The 27,583-nt window shown below is 44.9% G+C and overlaps 1 protein-coding gene across 8 annotated transcripts in view; it reads left to right on the top strand.

Annotated features, from left to right (window-relative positions):
* EPB41L5 (erythrocyte membrane protein band 4.1 like 5) overlaps positions 1-27,192 on the top strand; it is a 165,473-nt gene extending 138,281 nt beyond the window's left edge. For 4 of the 8 annotated variants that reach the window (XM_060153156.1, XM_060153153.1, XM_060153160.1 and 1 more), the window contains 7 exons: positions 2,280-2,408; positions 5,691-5,755; positions 10,977-11,067; positions 12,768-12,842; positions 16,204-16,245; positions 16,596-16,729; positions 18,182-18,490. In XM_060153156.1, the coding sequence (XP_060009139.1) occupies positions 2,280-2,408; positions 5,691-5,755; positions 10,977-11,067; positions 12,768-12,842; positions 16,204-16,245; positions 16,596-16,729; positions 18,182-18,284 (639 nt within the window). In that variant the 3' untranslated portion in view covers positions 18,285-18,490. Of the gene's footprint in view, positions 1-2,279; positions 2,409-5,690; positions 5,756-10,976; positions 11,068-12,767; positions 12,843-16,203; positions 16,246-16,595; positions 16,730-18,181; positions 18,491-22,953 lie in introns of those variants that run through there. The other 4 variants (XM_060153158.1, XM_060153157.1, XM_060153154.1 and 1 more) reach the window with 4 other exon arrangements.
* Positions 27,193-27,583: the final 391 nt, after the last annotated feature.

Here is a 27,583-nt window from a genome sequence, read left to right as displayed (position 1 = left end):
GCTGTCTGGGCCAGGTTCAGTCCCTGGTCTGGGAACTAAGATCCTGCAAGCCGCATGGTATGGCACAGTGTTAGGTCAAATTTCAGGAATAATTTTAAAGCCTTTGGTACTTTTGCAAAATTGCCTTCCAGAAAGATGGTAACAGTCACGGGTACTTTTACCTGTGATACGTGTGTTGAATTCTTGTTTTTGTTTTTAATATAGGCAGGAAAATAAAACACTTGCCTATATCAGAGGCAGGTTGCTCTGAGAATCCTGTGATGTGCAAATATAAATGATTAGCAAATAATCTCAAGTCTGCAATGTAATTGTCTCTGAAAAGAAAATGTCAAAGCATTTGAACTAGCCATGATACTTTCCCAGCTTTACTGAGGTATAATTGACAAATAAAATTTAAATACCTTTAAAGTGTACACCTTGATGATTTGGTGTAAGTATACATTGTGAAGTGATTCCTGCTGTCCAATTAGTTGACATATCTGTCACCTCACATAAGTTACCTTTTTGTTTTGTTTTTTTGGAGAGAGCACTTGAGATCTACTCTCTCAGCAAATTTCAAGTGTAAAAAACAGTATAATTAAGTGTAGTCACCATGCTGTACATTGGGTCCTCGGGATTTATTCATCTGATAACTTGTACCAACCTCCCTCTGCTCTCCCACCCCCTAGTCCCTGGCAACCATTCTGCTCTCTGTTTCTGATTTGGAATTTTTTTTTAGGTCCCACATCTGAGTAGTGCCGTGCAATATTTGCTGTTCTCTATCTGGCTTGGTTCACTTGGCACGAGGCCTCCAGCTTCATCTGTGTTGTTGAAAATGGCGGGATTTCCTTCCTTTTAAAGGCTGAACAGTATTTCCTTGTGTGTGTGTATTTATGTGTGTGTGTGTGCGTGTGTGTGTGTTTTGCATCCTCTTCATCACCTGTTGACGGGCCCTCTGGTTGTTTCCATGGCGTGGCTGCAGTGCACATCGGGGTGCAGGTTTATTTGGGATAGTGATTTTGTTTCCTTTGGATGTAAGCCCAGAGGTGGGCTTGCTGGGTCATCTGCTGGTGAAGTAGGTATGGTTGAGAAAGGGCATCAGGTCTTCTTTCACTTGCTGAGAACCACTCTGAAGACTAGGAAGTTAGGGCTTCCCTGGTGGTGCAGTGGTTGGGAGTCCGCCTGCCGATGCAGGGGACGCGAGTTCGTGCCCCGGTCTGGGAGGATCCCACATGCCGCGGAGCAGCTGGGCCCGTGAGCCATGGCCGCTGAGCCTGCACGTCCAGAGCCTGTGCTCCGCAACGGGAGAGGCCACAGCAGTGAGAGGGCCGCGTACTGCAAAAAATAAATATAAAAAAGACTAGGAAGTTACAGTCTAGTGCAAAGTAGTGATTCTCAAGCGTTTAAAGGTATCAGAATCACACAGGGAAGCTTGTTAAACATTCACATTTTAGGATCCCGCCCAGAGGCAGTTGTGTGGAGACCACACTTAGAAAAAACAGATTAGAATAAGCACATTAGTTAAATATTTTCAAACGTGAAAGAGCGGTGCAGTATGTAATCCCATACGTGGCAGCTAGCCTGTTTTATGGAACAAAAGCTGTATCTGAGACGAAGAAAGTATTTAGAGTGAGTTTGTTATTTAGCCCAGCGTTAAATGGTAACCATAGTAATGATAATGGTAGTTGTTGTTGTTATTGATTGGCATTCAGGTCAGGTAAAATATCAGTTGTAGTGCAGATAATTTAAACTTATTAATTTGCTTTCTCCCATTTCCTTTCATGATAGTTAATTTATATTGTTTCAATTATGATCTTCATTCAGTGGACTTGGACTTTATCATTTTCGTTAAGTCTTTACCTGATAGTGACCTCCTTCTGGCCATGTAACATAATCTCAAACACAGTCATCTACCTGGTGACAGTTCCAGAATCACAGGGTTTAGCCTGCGTAGGGCCTGACCTAAAATCCAATTGAAATTAATTACAGCAAAAGGCACACATTTTGTGGTTTATTTCAGGCATTTGTCCAGGGTGGTATCGTTAGTTATTCAGTTGCTTAAAGACAGGAAATTGGGCTAGATGATTTCCAGGGGTCCCTGCCAAGTCATAGTTCTTGTTTGTGATTACTGTGCCTTAGTTTGAAACCCCATGTAAGAGTCGACTCTTCCTGGAGTAGGATATGACTGCCGGAGACACATGATTCCCTGATTGTCTGAATATGAAATTTCATCAGTCCTTTTCTGTTTCCATTGAGTTATATTCTCTCAGAGTTGCTTACAGTATATTTTTAATATCTAGGAGGAAGTGGTGAAGTTAACTGAGAAATGTCTGAATAATGCCATTGACAGCCCAGCACTGAATGCCAGGAGAGTTCCTCCTGACTTGAAGAGTAACATTTTGAAGGCTCATGTAGAAGCAGTGCAGAAGGTAAGCTGCCTTTACGAGGGTCCTGGTGAAGTGGAAGGAGACCCTGTAGAACAAGGAAAGTATACAAACGGTAGACATGAGTGACTTGGCCGGTGATTAGAGAGAGAGTAGTACCAGGAAGCACACTCAAGATGGCAATGCCGGAACTTGCCTGGCGGTCCAGTGGTTAGGACTCTGCGCCTCCACCGCAGAGGTGCGGGTTCCATCCCTGGTCAGGGAACTGAGATCCCGCATGCAGCACAGTGCGGCCAAAAAAAGGAAAAAAAAAAAAGATGGCACATGCCTTCCCAACTCCAAATTCTACTCGGGCAAGATTAAGAGCGGGGAGTCACAGGATAAAAACAGTAAAGATGCTGCTCTACAGTATAAGAAGTTTAAAAAAAAAAGTCAAATTCCTGTAGAAGTGAGTCCCTAATCTTTGTCACTTTTATAGCTGGAAACTCTACAGTGATTTTTAGGTTCCTGTCAATATTAAGTCTATGACTCTAGGTCTTTCTTTATCAATTCATTGTTCCCCACCACCCATCTACCCCCAATTCAACAAAATTGTGATGTTATTGGCAACAGAGTGATGGTTATAAGGCGAAGAGTTGGCTGTGTCGTCTCATGAAGGGTGCAGTGGGTAGGGACCAGCCCCCATGAAGTTGATGGCGTCCATGCTCTCAAAATCAGCTTTTCCTTGGCCCTCCCCAACTTTCAGATTATCGTCTGCACTGAAGCAGGACAGAAGCCTGTCTCACCAAGTCCGGTTGTCAACTAGGATTTCAAAATAATCCTGTTGTTGGGAAGGGGCTCTTTACCCATTGTGTTCCCAGGCACAGACCTTGAAGAGAGCTGAGAGGACTTGAGGAATGTCGTTCATGCACTTTATGTACCTTCTCACCCCAGTGTAAAGATAAAACATAATATTTATATATAAAATACGGCAGTACACGCTCTGGAATCAGACAACTGGAGTTTGAATCCTGTTTCTAATCTACTAGTAGCTAGTCACCGATTAGCTTTGTGACTTGGCAAGTTAGTTACTTTCCCTGAGCCTCAGTTTAATTATGTTTAAAAAGGGGTAATGGTAATACCTTCCCAAAGGTGGGTCATAAGGATGAAATAAAATGATAAAGGTAAAGGCCACAGAATGGCTTCTGGCACAGAATTAGTGTTTAGTAAGTGTTGGTCCTGATGTTGACACTACCTATTGTAGCAGCAGTGGTGGTGACAGCTTTTCGTCACCTTACGTTTCAGTTGTACTTTGGATCTGTTCTGACTTGAACAAGAGAGAAATAACTTGAATAGCCCTAAATGAAAGATTTTGTTTTATAGTTAAAATCATCCCACAAAGAAAAATTCAGGACCAGACGCCTTCATTGTTAAGGCCTACTGAACATCTAAGGCAGAAGTAATGACAGTCCTACACAAGCTCTTTCAGGAATTAGAAGAGCAGGGAGCACTTCCCAACTCGTTTTATGAGGCTAGTCTTAGCCTGACACCAAAGCCAGAGAAGGAGAATACAAGAAAAGCAGCTACAGACCAGGACTGTTCTTGAACATGGACTCGAAAGCCCTTAACAAAGCGGAAGCAAATCATACTGAACAGCTTATAAACAGGATAGTACACCATGGCCAAGTAGGGTTTATTTCAGGAGAAAAGTTGGTTTATCGTTCAAAAACCAGTATAGTATAACATATTAAAAAATAAGGAAAATTGTCTCAATTTATTTGGAAAAGGCATTTCACATTATTTAACACTTGTTCATGATAAAAGCTCACAGCAAACTAGTAGTAGAATGGAACTTCAGCCTGATAAAGGGTATCTATGAAAAAAGTCTACAGCTAACATTGTAATTCATAGCTAAAGTTAACAACTGACAGGCCTGTGACTGCCTGCAATGCACGCAGCTGGTAAGAACATAAAATGTTCCAAGTACTTTATAAAAGAGTTGGTAAGGGCTTCCCTGGTGGTGCAGTGGTTGAGAGTCCACCTGCCAATGCAGGGGACACAGATTCGATCCCTGGTCTCGGAAGTTCCCACATGTGGTTGAGCTGCTAAGCCCGTGTGCCACAACTACTGAGCCTGTGCACCTAGAGCCCGTGCTCCGCAACAAAGAGCAGCCCCGGCTCTACACAACTAGAGAAAGCCTGCGCGCAGCAACAAAGACCCAATGCCGCCAAAAATTAATGAATTAATTTTGAAAAAAAGAGGTGGTAAAATAGTAAACGTACACTTAGCATGTGACCAGCAGCCCCACTCTCAGGCATTTACTCCAGAGAAGTGAGAGCGCAGGTTCACACAGGCACTAGTACGTGAGTGTTCCTGGCACCTTCGTTTGTAATAGGTGAACACTAGAAACGATCCAAATGTCCATCAGCAAGTAAACAGATAAACAAATTGGGGTGTATCCATGCAGTGGAAAGCTACTCAGCACGCAAAAAAGGAACGCATTAGTGACACATGCAACACCGTGGGTGAACCTCAAAAACATCCTGTTAGTCTAAAGAGGGAGCCCCAAAAGGATGCTATGATTCCATTTATATGAAACTATGGAAAGCACAGATCACTGCTGGCCACGTGTATGGGTTTTTGGTGGGATTGTATCGGAAGCCTCAAGGGAACATTTGGGGTAGTGGAAGTGTTACATATGTTGATTGTAGTGTTGATTATGTACCAAACCGTACATTTAAAATGTGTGCATTTTACTGTATGTAAATGATACCTCAATAACTGACCTCATTAGAATTCTCCTCTGAAATATTCCTTGTACTCAGGGAAAAACAAAGCCAGATATGCAGCTTAATATGTTTCTGCTTTTTATCATGTAAATTTGAAAAATTCTGGCATTGAATCTTTTTGGATTCTGTGTACATTGACTAACATATCATTGTGTCTTAAATAATTTAGAGCTGTCCAGTAAAGCGTATGGGTTCATAGACCAACATATTGAAGTGGAAACTTGGAGTATGAATTTGGGCGTGGGATAGGGCTGTGCTGGGTACAGTACTGATATTTCCATAGATGAGTTGTGGTTACCTCTTTCTGGAACTGAAGCAAACAGATTATTTCTATTTTTACTGGAAAGGAATGTAAATTTATTACTTCATTACCCACGAGAGAGATTTAATTTTTTTAATTAATTTTTATTGGAGTATAGTTGATTTACAATGTTGCGTTAGTTTCTGCTGTACAGCCGAGTGAATCAGTTAATATATCCACTCTTTTCTAGATTCTGTTCCCATATACGTTATTACAATGTATTGAGGAGATTTAATTTTTATGATTTCTTTTTCTTAGGTTACAAGAGAAGATAGCTTATTAAGTCATAAAAATGCCAGTGTTCAGGATGCTGCCACCAACAGGTACAGTTGTGGGTAGACTGAATTAAATTGGTGTTCTTTTCCTCTTAACTTTCTTTGGGGGGTGTTTTTTTCCTCTTTCCCACTCTGTGATCACATGGTTTCAGGATATCTATTTGAAAGATAGCCTGAAATCACTGTTCTATCCACTACATAGATTCTTAGGACCTAATTTTAGATCATTTGAAGATACTCCTAATTAATCTTTTCATCCTGATTCTTCTTCAGCTGATTCAAACTGTAGAGCAAAAACAGCCTTTGAAGATATTTTTAATCTCATAAGATACCTGGTGAAGAATGTGTACTATTTCTCTTAGGTGTGGTAGTTGCCTTAGTGCCATGCTGTTGGCAGGGTGGGATTGCTCTTATAAACTGTCTTACTATGGGCTCTCACATGACGCAAGCAGATTTCTTTGCTGTTCCCTCTGAGTTCCTTCTGCCTGTCTTTTCTTGTTGAGTGTTATGCCATGTCTCTGTCTTACTAGACTTCCATCCCCTGCTCTGTTGCAGTTTGTTTCGTTCGTCCCTGCGTATCCAGTGTTCTGTGCTTAGTTGGTGCTAAACATTGATGAGTGAATGTGTTTCTTTTCCCGTTATCCAGAACTTATGCAGTGAAGAGTTTTCTGATTAGTGATATTCAGTTCCAGGTGCTGTAATTAACATAGCACTTAATCACATGCTTCGTGTAAAGGACTTTACAGTTAGTACTCAGCAAACCTACTACTTGGTGATCGGGGTACAACTGGAATTACAACTTAACCTTTTCTAAGAAATCAGTTTGCCCACAACATTTTTAATGCTATTGTTGTTTTTATTGGAGCTTTTTAGAGTAACCTCATCACAGACTTTTTTGCCAAGAGGAGGATGATGGGGATGTGACGACCCAGTTGTTTATCAGAAATTTCATTGAACTCTGGAAGGTGGACAGGTCCTGGAATGGACTCCAACTTCCGGATTTGTTTTTCCAAATGGCTGTTGGTATTTTGAAGAATCTGTTTTCCGCCCAGGATTTGACATGGATCCTTTAAGATATGCTTATGTTCTTAGACAAACCTGGGTCTGTTTCTGGATCTTTTCCTTTTCTGGTACTGTTTTTTTCCTCGTGCCATACCACACTTTTAAAAAGTTGCTGTACCCCCTTTTTAAAAGGAAATATTTCAGGCATACAGAAAGCTATGGAGACTATATAATACATGTCTGTGTACCAAATGTCAAGCTTTGTCATGTCCTCATATTTTGCTGTAGTAGATTTAGATCATTTTGCTTTTATCTTTTTTTTTGAGCTGTAATTCCTATACAGAACCCTTTAAAAGTAGGCAATTTAATGCATTTTACTGAATTGACAAAGTTGTGTAACCCTAACCACACTCTGATTCCATAATATTGTCCCCTCACCCCTAACGGAAGCGCCCTCCGCATACGCTGGCTCTCCACGTCGCTCCTCCAGCACCTGGGAGCCACCCACCTACTTTCTGCCTGCACTAGATTTGCCTGCTTCGGACAGTTCATATAACTGGACTCATACAAATATGTGTCTGGTGTTTTTCATTTGACATAATGTTTTCAAGGTTCATCCATATTGTAGCCTGTATTGGTACTCCATGGCTGCATAATATTCCATCGTATGTCCATGTGTCAATGGATGGACATTTGTGTTGTTTCTGCTTTTTGGCTACTGTGAATATAGCTGTTGTTGAACATTCCCACACGAGGATTTGTACATTTACAGTGTACGATTCAGTCGCTTTTGTTTTGATATATCTGAATCTTTAAAAACTTATCCATGGTTTCTTCATTTCAGTTGCCACAACATATTCATTTTTTAATTTATGGACAAATGTTTGTTCCCAATTAACATTGCGCATGTTCTTCATTATACACACATGTTGTAAGGATTTTTCATCTGCTTTCTGTGTTTTGCAGCAGTGTAAACTACATTAAGACTAATCTTTTTTTCTCCTTTTTTTTTTTCGGTTTGGCCTCAGGATTCTTTTTTTAAAATTGAAGTATAATTGATATACAATATTATGTTTGTTTAAGGTGTATAATATAATGATTCAATAGTTTTATAGATTATACTCCATTCTTAAATTTATTATAAATTGGGTATATTTATATCCTTGTAGCCTATTTATTTTATACATAGTATTTAGTTTATACTTATTGATTTCCTATCCCTATCTAGCCTCTCCCTACTTCCCTCATCCCACTGGTAACCCCTAGTTCTCTTTATCTGTGAATCTGTTTCGGTTTTGTTATATTCATTTGTTTATTTTTTAGATCCCACATATAAGTGATAATATACAGTATTTGTCTTTCTCTGTCTGGCTTATTTCAGTAAACATAATACCCTCTAGGTCCATCCATGTTGTTGCAAATGGCAGAATTTCTTTTTTATGGCTGAGTAATATTCCACTGCATGTATACACCACATCTTCTTTATCCATTCATCTTGATGGACGCTTAGGTTGCTTTGTATCTTGGCTATTGTAAATAATGCTGCTGTAAACATTAGGGAGCGTGTATCTTTTTGAATTAGTATTTTTGCTTTCTCCGGATGTATATCAGAAATACAATAGAATTGCTGGACTGTATAGTAATTCTATTTTTAGTTTTTTGAGGAACCTCCATACTGTTTTCCATAGTGGCTGCACCAATTTATATTCCCACCAGCAGAGCGCAAGGGTTCCCTTTTCTCCACATCCTCACCAACATTTGTTATTTTTGCTCTTTTTGACCATAGCCATTCTGACAGGTGTGAGGTGATACCTCATTGTTTTGATTTGCATCTCCCTGATGATGAGCGATGTTGAGCATCTTTTCATGTGCCTATTGGCCATCTGTATGTGTTCTTTGGAAAAATGCCTATCCAGATCTTCTGCCCACTTTTAATTGGTTTGTTTATTATTTTTTTAATATTGAGTTGTATGAGCTATTTATGTATTTTAGATATTAACCTCTTACTGGTCATATCATTTGCAAACATTTTCTCCCATTCTGTAGGCCATCTTTTCATTTTTTCAGTGGTTTCCTTTGCTCTACAAAAGCCTTTAAGTTTAATTAGGCCCCATTTGTTTAGTTTTGCTTTTGTTTCCTTTGCCTTAGGAGACAGATCCAAAAACAATATCGCTATGATTTATATCAAAGAGTGTTCTACCTTTGTTTTCTATTGGTTTTATGGTTTCTGGTCTTACGTTTAGGTCTTTTATCCATTTTGAGTTTATTTTTGTATATGGTATGAGAAAGTGTTCTAATTTCATTCTTTTACATGTAGGTGCCCAGTTTTCTGAGAACCATTTACTGAAGAGGCTGTCTTTTCCCCAGTGTATATTCTTGCTTCCTTTGTTGTGGATTAATTGACCCTAAGTGCATGGGTTTATCTCTGGGCTCTCTATTCTGTTCCATTGATCTATGTGTCTGTTTTTGTGCCAGTACCAGCCTGTTTTGATTACTGTAGCTTTGTAGTATAGTTTGAAGTCAGGGATACCTCCAGCTTTATTCTTTTTTCTCAAGATTGCTTTGGCAATCGGGGTCCTTTGTGTTTCCATATAAATTTTACGATTATTTGTTTCAGTTCTGTGAAAAATGTCTGATAGGAAGTTTGATAAGGATTACATTAAATCTGTAGATTGTTTTGGGTAGTATGGACATTTTAACAAGATTAACTCATTTAATACATGAACATGGGATATCTTTCCATTTCTTTGTATCATCTTGAGATTTCTTTGTCAATGTTTTCAGAGTTTAGTTTTCAGAGTATAGGTCTTTTGCCTCCTTGGTTAAGTTTATTCCTAGGTATTTTATTCTTTTTGATGCAGTTTTAGACAGGGTTGTTTTTTTGATTTCTCTTTCTGATAGTTTGTTATTAGCGTGTAGAAAAGCAGGACTAATCTCTTGTTGAGGGGTTGGGAGACTTCATTGTGAAATGTATTTCACTCCTTTCGGGGCTCACTCCTTTAGTCTCAGCTGTTTCTTTTCTTTGGAGCACAAAGTTATCTTTTCTCTCTGGTAGCTTTTAGGTTTTTCACTGCTTGAGATTCTGCATTTTCATTACTGTGCATCTAAGTATAGTTTTATTTTTCATTCTTGTTAGTATTCAAGGTGGTGTTTCAATCTGAAGACCTATGTCCTTTTTTTAGTTTTGGAAAGTCATAAGCCCTTATCTTTGTGACTATCCAGCATCTGTTAGACATTAGCTGAAATGCCCCAATCCCTTCTGTCTCTCGTAACTATTCCTTCTTACTTTTCATCTCTCTGCCTCTGTGTGCCTCGGTGCTGTGGCTGCAGTAGTCCTAGCTTCCGTCTAGCTCCCGAGGCTGACTTTTCCATCTAGGATTTGCCTCTTGTTTTTTCTCAGTCTCCCTGTGGGATTGGACGGGCACTGCTCCTGTCACTTGCATGCTTTCCAGTGATGCTGGAGAGGACTGGGGTCCCTGCCGGGTGTGTCATCCTGGTGGGTGGCAGTCTCTTGGCTTCCCCGTCTCCTCCCTGGCATCGAGGCTGCCTGTTCTTGTGATCCTCACCTGGGGTTGACATCCTTGTCCTTCCTGCTGGCATCCTCTCCCGGGCCGATCCTGCCGCCGCGTCTGGAGCCCTGGAGGTGGGCCGCTGCCCCGTGCCGCGGAGTGTGCTCCCACCCGCCTCCTGCAGGGGCTTCCTGCCTCGTTCTCCGCGCCTCAGGTGTTCCGTGTCACTGAGCTGTCCTGTTCCTGATCTGTCTTCTTCGTGTATCTGTCTGTCTTGTTTTGTGTATCTGCCTAGTCTTTTACATGATTTCTCTAGATCGGTTGCTCTTTGGAGCAGACTGTAGCATCTGATCTGCCCATAACCCTGAAATCACCTCTTGTACTGTGTGTTTCACGGTTTTCGGCATTTCCTCAAAGCTCGTGAGCTACCACTGACATCCTTTATTGGTTCTGAAGTTTTATGAGTTTATTCTTTTGTTAAAAAGAAATCTTTTCTGTCATTTCATTGAGCTTCAGGAGGGAAGCAAAGCACTAGTGAACGGGTCTGACCTGGTTGCGAACCTGTTATGCAATGGGTGGGGAGGGGTTCATGGTGGTGTGTGGGGCAGCGCGGACCACTGTCTGCCCCCCCCACCCCTCGCTGTCTCTTCCTTCCGTGCGGGGTAGTTACCCTGCTTCCCCGAGCCGCCTCCTTCAGCACACTGCCTGTTGCTCCTGCATCGGTCGTCCGTGACACAAACCTGTCTTTGTCTTCCTAGTGCTGAGTTAAATGAGAACGCCATGCCCGGCCCTGGAGGGTCTCTCATTCCGATGCGAACCACACCTGCAGAAAATGGGCCTGCTCTAAAGGTAACGATTCCTTCCACTTTCAAGGTTGCTCCACAGAGACTCCCTTGCCTTGAATCCTGGTTGTACAGGACACCTGGTGATCTCTGACGGCCACCAGAACGTCAGCCGTGAGAAGAGCGTTGAGCCTCACTTCTCTAGGGAGAATCCAATTGTCACATCCCTCCCAAGAGCAGCTCAGGGTTTCTTCTCCATTTTTGAGGTATTTGTTGGTAGTTTTGTTTTTAGGGGGTCTCGGTGTTTTTGGGTTTTGGATTTGGGCTATGCTACCCTGGTGTCTCAGACTTCACATGACACATAACAGGCACTAAATAAATATTGATGGATCGAAATTGACTTTCTGACACTGATTGTGTTTGTAACATAACCAGCTTGTCTCAAATTCTGCCTCTCCTCTATCCATCGGCCGTACAGTCTTAGCAGGTCACAAGTCACAGAGACCCAGCTCATGCCCAGTGAACGCTTTCATTTGCAAGTTAAACAAAAAATTATTTTTGTAGATGAACATTTACCATTTTGTTCTTTTATAGTGCAACCACATTTATTGTAGAAGTTTACCAAATATTTCATGAAAACAACACATTAGAAATCACCTGATTCCCACTACCCAAAGACAGTGTGTAGTTAATATTCAGGTGTATAGTATTTCAGGCTTAGGGGTTTAAAAAAAAAAACTCAACCTAAAATACCTTTAATCAGGAGATTTCTTTCTGCTAATTAAAATTCTAAAAAGATACACTGACATCTCTGATCACTGAAAATTGTTAGTTGGAACCCGAGATGTTTTTGGTACAGAGAAGGACAGTTAGCCCAAAGATTTATTGCATATTGTACCAGACAGCGTGATAGGCTTTGAAAATTCAAAAATGAGTGAAACATGGCCTCTTCTTTCAAACTGCTTCCAGCACAGTTGGAGAGAGAATTTTGATACGTTGTGGTAGAGATATGCACAGGCCACCTGGGGGGCCCACTCAGGTCACAGGGTATGAGGGGGTGGCGGGGGAGGGGGTGGGGGAGGAGACAGGCAGGTTTTCATATGTGCAATTAAAATTCAGTTGACATCGCACAGGAAACACACGGTGGCCTGAAGACAGGCAGAAATGTATAAATGAAGGGCCTTTTTTGTTATGGACTACACCCTGGATACTTACTTCTCTTATTTCCAGACTGGAATTTTATCTGTTATCCTTTTAAAATTCTTCCTGTGCCCAGAAACACACACACACACTGCAGTACAGAACTCTGTTTCTATAAGGTGCTTCAAATACTAATTAGACAAAAGTATTAACATTTATGGGGGGGGGTTATATTATACTCTTTGTGAACAGTGAAGCATCCATGTGGATAAAGAAGCATTCCAAGTTCAGGCATGTCCTTAGTCATCGTCTCCTGGGCTGAACCTTTAGCCTCTGCCATCTGGTTTAAGAACTGAGAGCCGGGACGGTCCTAACCCTACGCAAGTTTTGTCTCACCAGAAGGAATAGTTGTATGAAAATTCACATGACACTTCAGCTTTTTAAAGTTCTGACTGTAGTCTAGGTTCCCCTCCAAACAAAAGTGGAATCACTAATAATCATGATTCCTGAGGGTCCCCTTCGTCACCATCCAGGCCTGGGTCCAAATTATACATTGAGAGGATATGGAAAAAATCTAGTCTGGTGACTAATGGGTCATTTAACATCCGTGTATCTTGTCTTCTGTAGGATGCTACAGATGAATTGGATGCCTTGCTTTTATCTCTAACTGAGAATCTCATTGACCACACAACCACACCTCAGGTAAATAGGCTTTAAAACAACAGGATGGAAAGGTATTTCTGTTTGAAAATGTTCCCAGTAGATTCCAGTTCTTGCCTTTTCTGCAGTTTAGTAAAACTTTTCATTTAGTAAGTGTTTATATTTCGGTAGCCACCTAGCATTGCCTTGTCTGTAGGGAAGTTCTGCCCTCTTGAATCTGTGTGTCACTGGACAGCAGCCACATGTTGCCGAGCCTCCTTGTAATTCAGCACCCTGTGAAGTAGTGTGAGAGGGACATGTGGGGGTAAGCCAGCTTCTGAAGAGTTCAGACAGTAAGACCTCCAGTTGTTAAAAGCATTTACAGAATGGTGGGAGCATAAGAGCGGTTGGCGTTAAACATATTGATCGTTATTTGAGTTTGGGAGATACCGTGTTAAGTACTGTGACCATAATACAAAGAGGAAGCAGTCACTTCCCTCCAGAGACATACTGGGGTGCAAGGTACACAGATAGTGCATTTAGTGCCTTGTGAGTGGCGTGGCAGGAGTTGCCGTAGGGGTCACTTGAAGGCTTGCAAGTGAGGGCAGTCCTTCCCCTGATGTTTGCGTAGGTCACCAGCCCTCACTCAGGTGTGTGTCTGCATCACTGGAAAGAGTAGGAAAGCACAGATTGCTGGCCTCCACTCTCAGGCTTTTGGATGTGGTGCATGTGGTCTGGGGCCCAAGAAGCTGCATTTCTGACACGTTCCCAGTGATGTGGGTGTGGGCCGGGAACCACCAGCTTAGGGCCATAATCACAAGAGACTTTACCAGGTGAGCAAGCAGAAAATGAAAGGGATGTTGGCAATATCGGGCTGCAATAATCCTTTAACCAGATGAAAGAGGTAACTTCTAAGGCCAATGCAAGATGGCCTGAAGCCCGGAGAAGGAGTCCTTCGGGCCCAACTCAGAACACTTACTGCTTGTTTGTGCTGTCTCACAGGTGGGGGTAATACCGTGATGAAAATCAATTTGATTAAAGACTTTTTTTTATCACTAATATATTTTTCCTTCCCTACAAATTTAGAATGTTTTAAAAAGAAATGTAGACTATGATGCATTTTAGATTCTACATATGAGCTATCTATTCTATTACACTTACTGATTTTTCTGTTGTTAGAACTGTAATACTCTTCTAATAATTTATTTTTGGCTGCGTTGGGTCTTCGTTGCTGCGCGCAGGCTTTCTCTAGTTGCGGCAAGCGGGGGCTACTCTCGGTTGCGGTGCGCGGGCTTCTCATTGCGGAGGCTTCTCTTGTGGAGCACGGGCTCTAGGCGCATGGGCTTCAGTAGTTGTGGCATGCAGGCTCAGTAGTTGTGGCACACGGGCCCTAGAGCACAGGCTCAGTAGTTGTGGCTCGCGGCCTCTAGAGCGCAGGCTCAATAGTTGTGGCGCACGGGCTTTGTTGCTCTGCAGCAGGTGGGATCTTCCTGGACCAGGACTCGAACCCGTGTCCCCTGCATTGGCAGGCATATTCTTAACCACTGAGCCACCAGGGAAGCCCTCTAATAACTTTTTAAGTGATTTTGATACATGTTGAGGCCAGTCCAGCATCATTATGCAGGTGTTTTGCTGTTTTTGCTTGTTAATTCTTTCAGATGATTTTTAGAATAACTTTGTCAAGTCTCACTCCCTCTGAAAGCCTTTGAATTTTTATTTGTAATTACGTTAAATTCATAAATTAACGTTAAATTCATAAATTATAAGAACTGATATATTTCTGATAATTCGTCTTAGCCAAGAGTACAATATGTTTTTCTCATCCATGATTTCCTATTTCTCCTAGAAGTTTTGTAGTTACAGTCTCCCCAATATAAGTTTTATATTTTCCTATTTTTGTTATTTCCAGGTCCTTCATGTTTTTTTGCTATTGAGATTTTTTTCCCCATTATATTTAAAGAATTTAGGATTTAACCTAACAGAAAATAGAGAGTCTCTAAATGTTCTCTGTAAGTCTTCTCTATTCTTCATTAGGTTAACTCCTAAATACGTCATAGTTTTGTTGATATTGTGAATGGTATTTAATTTTTTTACTATTGAATTCATAAGTTAATTTTGTGTCTGGCAAACTTGATGAATTCTTTCAGTAGCCAATCTGCTGATTCAAATATTCTGTCAGTTTCTGGGGTGTCTTTAGTATCTCTGTCTGCAGTTATTGATTAATCCATTTCTTACCTATTGCTGGATCTTCCAATTTTTTTTATATTTTGAAGATAGGCTGTGAGATGCATATACGTTGATGGTAATTATACTTTCTGAGCTCCTTTTAGCACTTTAAAGTGTCCTTCTTCGCCCTTTTTTTCCTCTCTTTATTTCCCTTTTGACTGATAAAAAATTGACACCCTGGCTTTAAGTTTGAATCACCTTATGTATAATTTTCTGTCATTTTATTTTCAACCTTTTTCTATCTGTTGGTTTTAAGTGGACCTTTCAGCGTTTTGCTGGGTCTTGTATTTAAAATCTTATTCGAGAGTCTGTATCTTCTGATTGAGTTTAAATCCATTTATATTTACTGTAATTATGGTTATTATAGGACTTGTTTCTGCCAAACCATTTTTGTTTACTTTTACCATATTTCTTTTTTCTCTCTCTTCTGTTTCCTGTGGTTAGAAGTTCACTTTCTTAATATTGGTGGGAAAGTCATATTTTGTATTTTTATTCTTTTGTTGGTTACCTAGATTACTAAAACCTGGACTTATATTAATTTTTTCTTACCAGAATCTGTCACCAGTGCAAGGACTAGTCTAAGCTTCCACAAAATAGGGGGGAGTCGGGAGTTCATTAGATTACAATTCTACATGCAGAAGTAAGATACAGAAAATTAAACCTTAAAAAGAATATAGCAGAGGCCCTGTGAGTCAGGAGCAGCGTGGGTGTTTTCATTGCTCTCTCCTCCAGGCAGAGTTAGAAAATGGCCTGTAGCTGGACAGAGCTTTCTTCTGTCTTCATTTGAGTTAGCCACAGTCCGCTGTGCAGCATGCTACCAAGAAGGCTATGACTGTTTGTAGTGGACTGAAATGAAGTTTCAGAAAATAAATCTTAAATTGGATGCTAGGGGTTGGGGACAGTCCTAGTGAATGACCTGAAAGTAGTAGTAGCATTAGTAGCATTCTGGGAGTAGTAAGTTTTTAGATTAAAGAGGTTCTCGAGATTATGACAGTTTCTTAAGTGGTGACACATGGCGTGTGTGCTGTAGAAAAGGACCTCGGGTTCAGAAGTCCATGTCAGCTCAAGGGCACCATTAAGACCTGCTCCCTGCCCCCCACCCCAGTGCATTTCATAGTAGAAGAAAGCATTATGAGTATAATTATGAAAATAAGTCAGTCTTCCCTAAAAATAAATATACATGTACAATTTTTTTCAGGTATCTTCCATATCCACGATCACACCCCGTTGGATTGTGCCAGTAAGTTAATATTTGCAATTTTTCTTTCCATTACCTTCAGAATGAGGCCTGAAGGGATACCAGGTTCTTATTTGTCCTTGAAAACATGGGGTCATCATCAAATCTCTACTGATTGAACCTACTGGCTTCAAACTAGAGGTTTAATTTTTCTGTTTGTAAATACTTAAGGGTGCTGACAAAAACAAAAATATAAGTCTGATGTGAAGGATGGTAGAAAAACAAAGCAGCTGTCACGGTGAACATCACCCTTCTTATCGCCGTCATCACTGGAGAAGATGACGCGGGGCTGAGTGCTGGCTGCGGGGCAGGTGTGGTCACCTCCGCTCAGACGGCCCGCGTGTTTCCCTCAGCAGAGCGCTGCCCTTCCTAACGGGCTTGCAGGAGACAGCGGGCTCTCGCCGGCCGGGAAGGAGGGGCCTGGCAACAGAGGTGTGGTCTCCCTCATCTCTCCCCCAGCGCCGTTCTTCGTGGATGCTGTGACCAGGTGAGGAATCTTTTCTCAGTTGCAGTTCTCAGGCCTGTGTTAAGAGGAAAATATAACGAAATTAATTGTACTTAAAGCAATAATGTCAATTCTTCTCTAGTTGAACTTAATTGAAACTGAATAAATCTTTTCTGCGATTATTATTTAGAGTAGTGTTTTTTTCTTTTTTCTTGTCAGTAGCAATCTTCTACAAAATTATGAAGTAGACCTTACTTTCTTCTTTTATGAAGTCTTTATTAGATAAAGATATGAGCAGGTTTATCTTTAAAACTTTGTATTTGTTTTAAAATTGATTTACGTCTTTTCCTCTCATGCTTTACGTTAGGTTGTCCATGAATACAGCGGAAGAGGCTCAGATAAGGGTGGGGTAGGGGATTCCCAAAGTGAGGGCTCTGATGTAGCTTTTACCGCAAGCTTATTTTAGCATATCACTTGCCACAGACAGAGCTTTTGTTCAGCATGTAGTTCTTCAACTTTTAATTGTTAGGATCAAGACTGTGCCTGTTTTTCAGAAGATCTATAATTGCCTCATTTCTCACCTCAGACGTCTTCCTGGTATGTCTACTGTTTCTCACATCCTCCTGGTGTTGAGAATGCGGGTTGGTTGAAGTAGATACTAAAGAACAAAATCCCTGATTATAACAGAAAAGTTATTAGAGATAATTAACTTGAGAGAAATTCATAGTTTCATTTTAAAATTGTTGTCTTATCTCCATAGTCTTTAATATAATTGTTCACTCAGCAAACACTTACTGTCTGCTAGGTACCAGGCATTGCTTGTGTCCGGCACTGAAGGTAGGCGTGAACAGGACAGACATGGGGCCTATTTTCCTAAATATCTGTATGATTGGTAGTTCCCACTGCAAACATAAGGATTGTGTGCAGAGGGCCAGGTGATAATTCTTCGTAATTGAGTTCACACAGTAAAATGCGAGTTCGTAAGGACTTCCAAATGAGAAGTTACAGATGACATCAGAGCTTGTCTCCATTCCTTCCCAAAGCAAAGTAGTCATAAAGGAATTAGATCAAAGATGACAGGTAGTACACCTGAAACTAATATAATATGTCAGTATCTCAGTAAGGAAAACATGGCCAGTAAATCAGTGAAGCAGTTGAGTCCAGAAACAAATCACACAAGTATAGTTACCTGATTTATGAAAAATGATAGTACAATGCTGAAGGGAAAGAGCGGTCTTTCAGTAAATCAGCCCGACAAGTTAAATATCCTTGGTGGGAAAAAATGTTGACCCAACCTCACACTACACACCAAAATCTACTGTAGGTGGATTGCAAATCTAAATATGAAATGTCCAATAATAAAGCTTTTAGAAGAAAATATAAGTGAACATCCTATGGCCTTGAAATAGGCAAGATTTTTTAAACAGGTCACAAAAAGCTTCAGTCATACAGGAAAAATTGATAACTTGGATTTTGTCCAAAACTCCTATTCAGGGACTTCCCTGGTGGCGCAGTGGTTGAGAGTCCGCCTGCCAAAGTAGGAGGCACGGGTTCGAGCCCAGGTCCGGAAAGATCCCACATGCCACAGGGCAACTAAGCCCGTGTGCCACAACTGCTGAGCCTGTGCTCTAGAGCCCATGAGCCTCAACTACTGGGCCCACGTGCCACAACTACTGAAGCCTGCGCTCCTAGAGCCCGTGCTCCGCAACAAGAGAAGCCACTGCAATGAGAAGCCCACATACCGCAAGGAAGAGGGGCCCCTGCTCACTGCAGCTAGAGAAGGCCTGCATGCAGCAACGAAGACCCAACACAGCCATAAATAAATAAATTTTTAAAATTAAAAAAAAAAAACTCCTATTCATCGAAAGATATTATTTCAAGCACTCAAAAAGGAAGCCACACAGTGGAGAAGACAACCGCACTTCCCCCTCCCCCTGACTCTGTCTGTGTCTCTCTCATAAAGAACTCATATCCAGAATATATAAAGAGCTCTTGTGAATCAATAAGAAAAAGAGAGCTCAATAGAAAAATTGGCAAAAGAGTTGAATAGGCAGTTCACAAGAGGGTATCCAGGTGGCCCATCTTGAAAAGTTATTGAGAAATACAAATTCAGACCACTGTGTGATACCACTGCATACACCTAGAATGGCTCAAATGAAAATACACATAGTACCAAGTATTGGTGAAGTTATGGGGCAACTGAAACTGTAAATTGAAATAACCGTGTTGGACATAGATTTGGCTGTATCTACGAAAGCTGAAAATACGTTTACATGCGTACCCAATAGAAATACACATATGTGTCCATCAGAAGGCATGTACAGGAATGTTCACAGCAGCTGTGTTCATCGTAGCCCAAGCTGAAGACTTTTTAAAAGCCCACTGGCAGTTAACTAGATAAGTACTGGACTAGAGCAGTGAAAACTAACGAACTGTAACTGCGGTAGAGAGATACAGATGAGTCGCGCACACACAGTTACATGAGGTATTTATTGATCTGTAACAGATCACCACACGTTTAGCGGCTTACACCCCATTCCCTGCAGGTCAGGGGTCTGGTACAGCCTAGCTGTGCCCTCTGCTGCGAGTCTCCCCCAGGCTCCACTCAGGGAGCCGGCTGGAGCTGGGCTCTCATGTGAAGGGTCAGCTGGCGGAGGGTCTGCAGTCATGGCCGTTGGCGGAATTCAGCTCCTGAGGGGCTGCCCGCTGAGGGCTGGCTCCAGGCCGCGCTGCCCTCGCTACTTGCCTGGGGCCTTTACTTCAGCAGAGCCAGCAGACCAGGAAGGCGGTGGGACGCCTGCCAGCCGGCCAGAGGTCGCCATCTGTATACTGTAATCGCGGAGTGACAGCCTGCTGTTACCTTTGCTCATTTGCATTGGTTAGAACAGACCACAGGGCCTGCCGTGCTCAGGGGGAGGAGGGGGTCATTGGGGTCATCTTAGAGTCTCCTCCGCATGATGATGGGAAGGAGGCACAGCTCTCAGAGACCGAAGTAATGGTTACCCTGGAGGTGGCTAGTTTCAGAGTGCTAGTGACTTTCTGTTTCTCATTCTGCGTGCTGATTGCACAGGTGTGGTCAGTGTGCACAGGGTCCTCAACTTACAACTCCTGATTTGTGCACTTCAGCGTATGTATGTTATAATCAATAGCGTGTTTTTAAAAGAATGGTGATGGGGTTGCATCTGTACAGATTCAGATTTACTTGGGGTGTGCGCTGTGTAAATTTTATTTTAAAGTTAAAGAACAGGAGAGGAGGGCTTCCCTGGTGGCGCAGTGGTTGAGGTTCCGCCTGCCGATGCAGGGGACGCGGGTTCGTGCCCCGGTCCGGGAAGATCCCACGTGCCGCGGAGCGGCTGGGCCCGTGAGCCATGGCCGCTGAGCCTGCGCGTCCGGAGCCTGCGCTCCACAACAGGAGAGGCCACAGCAGTGAGAGGCCCGCGTAACCCAAAAAAATAAAAACGAAAGAACAGGAGAGGAAACAGAAGCAGTTGAGATTACCGAGCAAGTTTTAGGAGCAGCTAAATGACAGATAAGTAAGTGGTGACCAGCTTGGCAGAGAGGAGAAAGCTGAGATCTAAGCCTGAAAAGGGGAGGGGGTGGAAACTGGGAAAATACGAAGCCAGTCCATGCGCTAGCACCCGGGCTGGCTCAGGAGCTGAGGCACCAAGTGTTGGGAAGGTGGGTCCAAGGTGGGGCTGCGAATGTGCCCCTTCATACACTCCCCCTTCCCGCCCTGCCGATGCCGGCCTCATTCTGGAGGCTCCCCTCTGGAGGAGCTGGGCGGGCAGGGCCCTGGGTCTGGGGGCCCTGTTGGGAGGAAGGCCCTGACCTGGGGGGGGGGGTTAACTCAGTGTCCACACGCCAAGGGGTGAGACCCCCAGCCTTCCTTCTGTTTCCAGCCTCCAGAATGCTGTGGGCCACGTATAAACGTCTCAGGTGAGAAATTCAGAGGATTGCTCTCTAGAGAACCTGACCGAGCGAAGAAAAAGGCCCAGAGAGACTGACATTTGTGGATCGCAGGAAATCTGGTACCTCGACTTGGAAGCCCGTAGTTAGTGGATTTTGCCCACACGTGCACAGCTTTCAGACAGCGTTCCAGCGCTTCATGCTCAAGTGTGAGCATGCTGCTTCCCTCTTAAATGTGAACAGAGCCAACGATTGTCAGATGTTTGAGGGAACACCAGAGCAGGTCAACTTGAAAAAGAAACAAGGAGGAAATAAAGGAATGTGAGCGTCAAAAACTTTGCGAAGTGACAGTGTGAGAAAGAAGATACTGCATCCATGCAGCAATAACAGGGAATTAAAGAAGGAACAGAAAATGAAGTATTCTTGGAAGTTATTAACCATGTTAAAAATAAAATTCAAAGGATGCACGGAAGGTAAGATTGGAGAAATCCCCCAAAATGTAGAACAAACGTTGAGAATTGGGAGAGAAAAGAAGATTGGAGATTGGTCTAGGAAGTCCACTATGTGAATCATTGGAGGTCCGGAAGAAAGAACACAGTAAATAAAGTGTCCAAGAAAGAAATCAAGACTTCCCAGGACAGAAGCACTTGAGCTTTTAGATTAAAGGAGCCCAGTGAGTATCCAGTAACAGAATGAAAATAGACAACAGCAAGGAACATCGTGAAGTTTCAGAACGTAAGAGAGGATGTTAGTGTTCAGAGAGGGGAAAAAGAGTTCATACAAAGGACTGGCGATCTCAATGGCAGCAGGCTTTACTGAAAGCTAGAAGATAACAGAGCAATGCCTTCAGAATTCTGGAAGAAAATCATTTCTCACCTCATGTTTTGTACCCAAGCTATCAATGAAGTGTGAGATTAGAATGAAGACATTGTAGGGAGTTGCCTGGCCGTCCAGTGGTTGGGACTCGGTGCTTTCACTGTCAGGGCCCGGGTTCAGTCCCTGGTAAGATCCTGCCAGCCGTGCAGCACGGCCAAAAAAAAAAAAGAAATGAAGACATTTTAAAACGTGGAGTTTCTCTAAAATACATGCTTCTAAGGCGGCCTTCCTCAGGAAGCTACTTAAGTGGAGGATGTGTTCCATCAAAACAGGGTGACTGTCCAGGAAAGAAAACGGGGAACCCAGGAAACAGGTGCCGGAATTTACCAGGAGGAGAGTGAAGGGAAGTTCCAAGCAGGCCTAGGAAGGCTCCTGTACAGATTGGAAGGGGAGGCTTTGGAGCCCCAGGAAGGGTATTGCCAAGGGAGAACGAACAACACGTGGCCCGCGCCCAACTTTACCAAAGGACCTGAGACCAGAAGCCTGGTTGCGTTTGGTTAGGGATAAATTAGAAACGAAGTATTGGACGCCGAGCAAGCAGTTACAACGAGAAAACAAATTGTACAAGAAAAGAAATACAACACACCCATAGTGAGCTGTGGAAATATTTATGTAATTATAGCAGACGATGACTGTTAGGGAGGCCTGTGTGTCATTGTGGAAACACCCCCTTGAGAACAGTGAGGATGGACGGCAGCTGGCGGGCCCGCCTGGAGGGCTTGTTAGAGCACAGGCGCTGGGCTGTCCTGAGGCTTTGGGCCAGTGGGCCAGGGGCGGGGCCTAAGAACTTGCACTTACGACAAGTTCCAGGACCACGCTTTGAGAACCAGGGATCCAGAACAAGAAGGGAAGTACCAGGAAAATCCAGTCGGCAGTGTCGTCTCTGTGGAGTGGAAACGCGGAAGGGGGGGGTTCCAGTGACAGCTGTTTCGTTCACACGTCTTGATAGCACATCGATGATGTTAACCTCTGGCCTTGGGACTTCGGTATCGTTTTCAGTCTCCCTGAAGCCTGCACCTCCGCGCACGCCCTTGCCCTGCGGCGAAGCGTCGCACCCTTACTCTTGCTTCACCTCTGACGCAGCAGGGGAGGTGGCGCGGGGCTCAGAGCCGCCGCAGGGGCCGCGTGAGGACACACAGGACCCCCGGCCCTGGTGCTTGCCGAACGTGTTGCCATGGTGCTCGGCACAGCCCTGTCCTCCGTGTTCTGTGACAGCCCTGGCTCAGCAAGAGGTGTCTGTTCGGTGTATTTTATCCAAGGAAGCAGGGGAAATTGATGTCTTTAGGTTCCATTTCAAGATGGAATAAGCATCAGTTATCTAGAAAATTACCCTCTGCAGAATCGCCTACGTTAAGTGCTACTACACACCCCTCTTTACTCTCCGCATGCTCCGCGAGGCGCCTGGGAGAAACGCAGGTCGCTTCCGCCTTGGATGGTCTTTGCATTTTCCAAAAAGTGAGTAACGTGTTCTTTCTTCCTGTCAGCTCGGCTCCAGCCTCTGCTGGAGAAGCCACCTTGAAGCAGAAGTGTTTGCTGACAACAGAGCTCTGAGGGGCGGCCACTCCTCACCGTGACCCGAGGCCGGGCCCTCCAGCCGTCCGTCCTGGAGTCCGCTTCTGCTGGAGCTGGTTCTGCACTTGTGGGTAAAAGAGCTCACCCGGGTGTGACCTCACCTCTGAAAAAGCAGTTACATTTCCGTCCAGCTGGAAGGGCGTAATTACACTACACGTTAGCCCAAGTGAGCGTCTGTGATCTTTTACTTTCTCTCATTTCGTTTGAAGTTGTGAATTCTGCCGCGGGGGATCCCTTTCCCTGTGGCTTTCTCCGAGCTCTTTGCTCCGCCCAGTGGTTGTGACTGTTCATGACGCCCCCCTGGGTGGGCCGTCCCTGGTGGTCAGCAGCCTTGGGAAGGTTACTTCTCTCTCTGGTGTCAGGGTGAGTGTCCTTGATGTGAATGCCTGCTATAGAAATTGTACCCTTCTGTGCATTGCCTGGAAATCAGGAATTGAGGTAGATTAATTATTACTAAAGAGAGGTTTTTAGAATACAGAGGGTTTTCAGATGTCTCCCATACTTTTGACTTTTTGCTGGACTGGCTATCTTAATACTCCAAGTTTACATCAAGGTAAGATAGACCTTGAGAAGAATTACAGAGGAATCAGTTGCCCGGCACAGTTTCTCAGCCCAGCCGTCCCTTGGGAAGCACACCTGCGTGGAGCGCACGCGCATCCTGTAGCTTTTGGCCTGGAAGGGGTGGGGTGGCTGCAGAGACCTCCAGGCGTCCACACGGCTCCCTGGGCTGCGTGGGGTTGAAGGCTGAGGTCGGCTCAGGCGGCGAAGGAGAGCACAGTAGTTTCCAGGTCCCCATTTGGACGTAGGCTCCATTTCCTTTTAATGTAAGCTGAATAAATTCAGATGGTGTAAACTGAAGGGAAAAAAATGCCAGGATAGAAATAGGGAATCGGGTTGAGGGGATTCATGTCTGAAACTAAATGCAAGGTACTGCAAGAACGTTAGGGATTTTGTGTTAGTTAAAAAGGGTTCTCTAGAATTTCCTCATTACTTTCCATCTGCACAAAAAATTCTGGATGTTAAAGTAGTATATGCTCATTATAGAAAATAGAGAAAAGAATTTCAACACCCAGAGAAGCACTATTTTAGCTTCAAAACTTTGGACTGCGCAAAGGAAACCTCAGTTGCTGTGGGGAATGAGGGTGATCTGGAAATCGCATTGGTAAAGTTGTTGTGAATCCCTGTTACCGAGGGCTGATGTTAAACTACCTCCTGGAATTTGGTTTTGGTCTGCTGGCCTGCGGTGTGCACGTAATTGAGTGTTAGTGTCTGCTGTCCACCAGAAAAGAACATCCAGTTTTCAGATCTTTAAAACTCCATGTTCTGGATGGTCCTGGGTTCCCTGTAACATAATCACACTCGGGCAGACGCACACTCTTGTCTGACTGGAAAGCCTTGGGATCTTGATCTTGTGCTGTTCCCAGGGGGCCGCAGAGATTGGAAACGACTTTTTCACAAAACAGTTCTGCCGAAGGAAAGACAGTTGGCACTTCTTGTTGGCTGTCTCCCCTTAGCTGTTATCCTAAGCTCGTGGATTTCGTTGGGGGAGTTCGTGCCACTTCGTAATTGTCAAACAGATTTTCTCGCAGCTCTAATGACACCTAGAACCAGGGACTTGACCTGGGACATGCCGGACTGGACATCGAGTTTTCAGCACACCAACGACCCTGAAGGTAGAAGGTTAAGGTTGTGCTTCTGGTCACAGAGCAGCTTTCTAGATTTTGGAATTAAGTTGTTGAAAACATTGCGTAAGCTTTGTGTCTTCAGGTACCTGTATTCTTGCCAGTCAGAATATTGATAGGGACTTTCTTGCAGTGCATTTGAATCTCAAGGTAAAAGGAAATTCTGTCTCATGTCCTGGCAAGAATGGTACATATGGAAATTAATACTTTAATGAACTAGCCCTGACAGAATAGATACCTGTCAGGTAGACCTTTCCTTTCCTGTCTGCTGCAGGTGCCGTCCCCGGGCGCCTGTAACGTTCACCCTGTTCCGCTGACCTGAGAATGGGACGGGGGGGGGGGGGGGAAGCAGCAGGTGTGAGTCAGGGAAGGATGCTGGCAGGGAGCCAGGTGTGCGATGGCCTCTGGACCAGGACGCAGGCGGTTACACTGGGGGAGGGCACCTCGCTGTGGCAGCCCTGCAGGCCGCTGGCCCTCGGCACGGTTTCTGGTGACAGAAGATCTTAGCGTCTTCCTGCCCACCGGAACTACCCGACCGGCTGAGTGCAGCTCTGGTCCCCGGATGAGCTGAAACAGCCCAGTAGCTGTTCTAACCGGTGGCTGGCTGGGCGGGAAGTTTCTCTGTGTCTAGAGAGGCTCCCACGCAGTAGGACAGTGTAGCTATCAGGAGAGCCCTGGCCGTGTTGGATCCAGTCAGGAGGGGCGAGCACGTATTTGGAAAGAGCGGGACGACGGGTTTATAGCTGAGCTGACAGAGCCGTTCAGCAGAAATGACAGGAGCCTGCTTGAGCCACAGACTCAGCTCTGTGTCACTTTCTTGCCAGGCTTTCCAGAACCAGCTTTCGCTCTGCTAACTCACTAGGAGCCGGGATGATGGAGTTGTGGCTGTGAGCAGGTTTAGGGGCTCAGGTTGGGGGGCTGCGTGTGTCCTCTTGCTGTTGCCTCGTTGGTCTGCAGGGGTCTGCGCTTTCTGATGGTTTGCAGGGGGCACCCTGCTGCCGCCTCTGTCTTGGTGGGTGGGGAGTGGAAAGGGCGGGAGCTCGGATCAGCTGGCCTTAGGTCCTGGCCGGGGAAGGTCAGGTCAGGGAAGGGAGAGCTGGCCCTGGGGGCTTACGATGAGCTGGGTAGGTGTCGGTTTTCTCCCCTAGACTCCTCTTCAGAACTTGTGGAATATCCTGTTTCTCGGGGACCTCACAGAGGTCGTAGTGTCCCCTTTGTGTACACAGGAAGGATTCATCGCCCTTTTATTCCTGCCCTTGAGGAAACCCTGGTGAACAACAGAGTGATTAGATGCCTTTGCTCTTGATAAATTTAGACGTACCCTTAGCTGCTTGTCTAAAATGTTGTTTTGAGGAAAAATCTCGTTAAGAATGTGTCTTCTAGTCTACTAGGCTTTTGTCTTTACGTGTGTGTGTGTGTGTGTGTGCGCGCGCGCGCGCGCGGCCACACGTGTTCTGTGGCAGGTGAGGGTGGAGCCCGGGGCAGCCCTGCATCTTGGCTGCTTGCCCTCCTGTGTCTCGGCTCTGGCCGCCCTGCCTGTCTCCTCTCAGACCAGCGCCAGGGTCACTGCAAACACCTCCGAGAGCAGAGCTGTGTGGCAGCCACTGACACGGGAAAGGCTCTCTTGTTCTGAGTCAGGCCCCAGAGAAGCCAGGGCCTCAGCTTCTCCTCGAGGGCGGGCCAGCAGGCAGTTTTGTCTGGAGCAGGGCTGGTGAGGGCCCGGCTGCGTGCGGCCCGTGTTCAGATGGACTCCGAGGGTGGGCTAGCCCTGGAGGCCCCGGCACCCTCACTCACGTGTGGGCCGGGGCAGGCCTGGCCTCCGTCCCCGAAGGCCGCCAGGTCTCCGCACTTCTGACGCATCTCGCCCTCAGCCTTTTGGTTGCTTGAAACCTGGAGACCTCTAGTGCATGAAACACACTGCCACATCACTTGTTCTCTTTTGCGCTCGCCACGTGGACGCTGTGGCTCCTGAGCGGTCAGAAGAAAGCGGGAAGCTCCTGCTACCTGTTAGCCTCCAGGATGAGGGACGTTGCTTGGTTCACAGAGATTTACCCCGAGCCGGCTGGGCCGAGGTCGCAGGTGCGGAGCTGTGCTTGTCTCCAGCTCTGAGACGTGGTGTCCGGGGACCCCCGTGTCGCCGTGGTGCGGACACCAGCTCAGGCACGCTCCAGGTTTCTTTGTCGGAGAGGCGTTCGGGCACAGAGCCCTGCTCTTTGGATCTTCATAGCTGGATACGATAGCCAGTTACAAGGACCTCACTAACTGTTTTGTGTTTACTTTTTATCTGTGTAAAGCTTTGCAGTAGCTTTTAAAGTGTAATTTATTTTTTTATCAAGTGCACTCTTCATGCCACGTGTCCGCGGTTTTATACGACTTGTGCTAGAAGCGCTGCACTCAGCTGTGAGCTGTTTGTACGCTGAGGTGACAGCTGTAGATGTGGCCACAAATAAAGCTTTTGTGAAACACTCACGCTTGGCGAGCTGTCCCGGTTTCTTGGACGTGCAGCACCCACCCACCGGCTGGGCGTTCCTCTCCTCGGCGGAACTGTCAGCAAGAGTCGCTGCCGCACGAATGCGAGCGGTGAGCGGAAGCAGCCCCGTGCTGTGTGGCGCTCGTTTCAGAGCGATGGTGTAACTGGGCTAGAGGCATCCTGAAAGTTTGGGAGCACCTCGGCCGCCCCCAGCGCATCCTGGGAGGAGCAGCGTGGGCCAGGAGAAGCCCCGCTCCGCTGCCCACTTCCTGCGAGACCTGGTGGCCGGCCGCCCCCGTGCCGCTGCCCCTTGCGCCCTGTTCTCCCTCCCTCGCCCTGCGGTCATCTCAGGCCCAGGGAGGACACCTTTGAACTGAGAAGAGGGCTTGT

The sequence above is a fragment of the Lagenorhynchus albirostris genome, chromosome 6, assembly GCF_949774975.1.
Source record: "Lagenorhynchus albirostris chromosome 6, mLagAlb1.1, whole genome shotgun sequence".
Lineage (NCBI taxonomy): Eukaryota > Metazoa > Chordata > Mammalia > Artiodactyla > Delphinidae > Lagenorhynchus > Lagenorhynchus albirostris.
The sequence above is the reverse complement of the archived record's forward strand: the minus strand, read 5'-3'. Positions and strand labels throughout refer to the sequence as shown.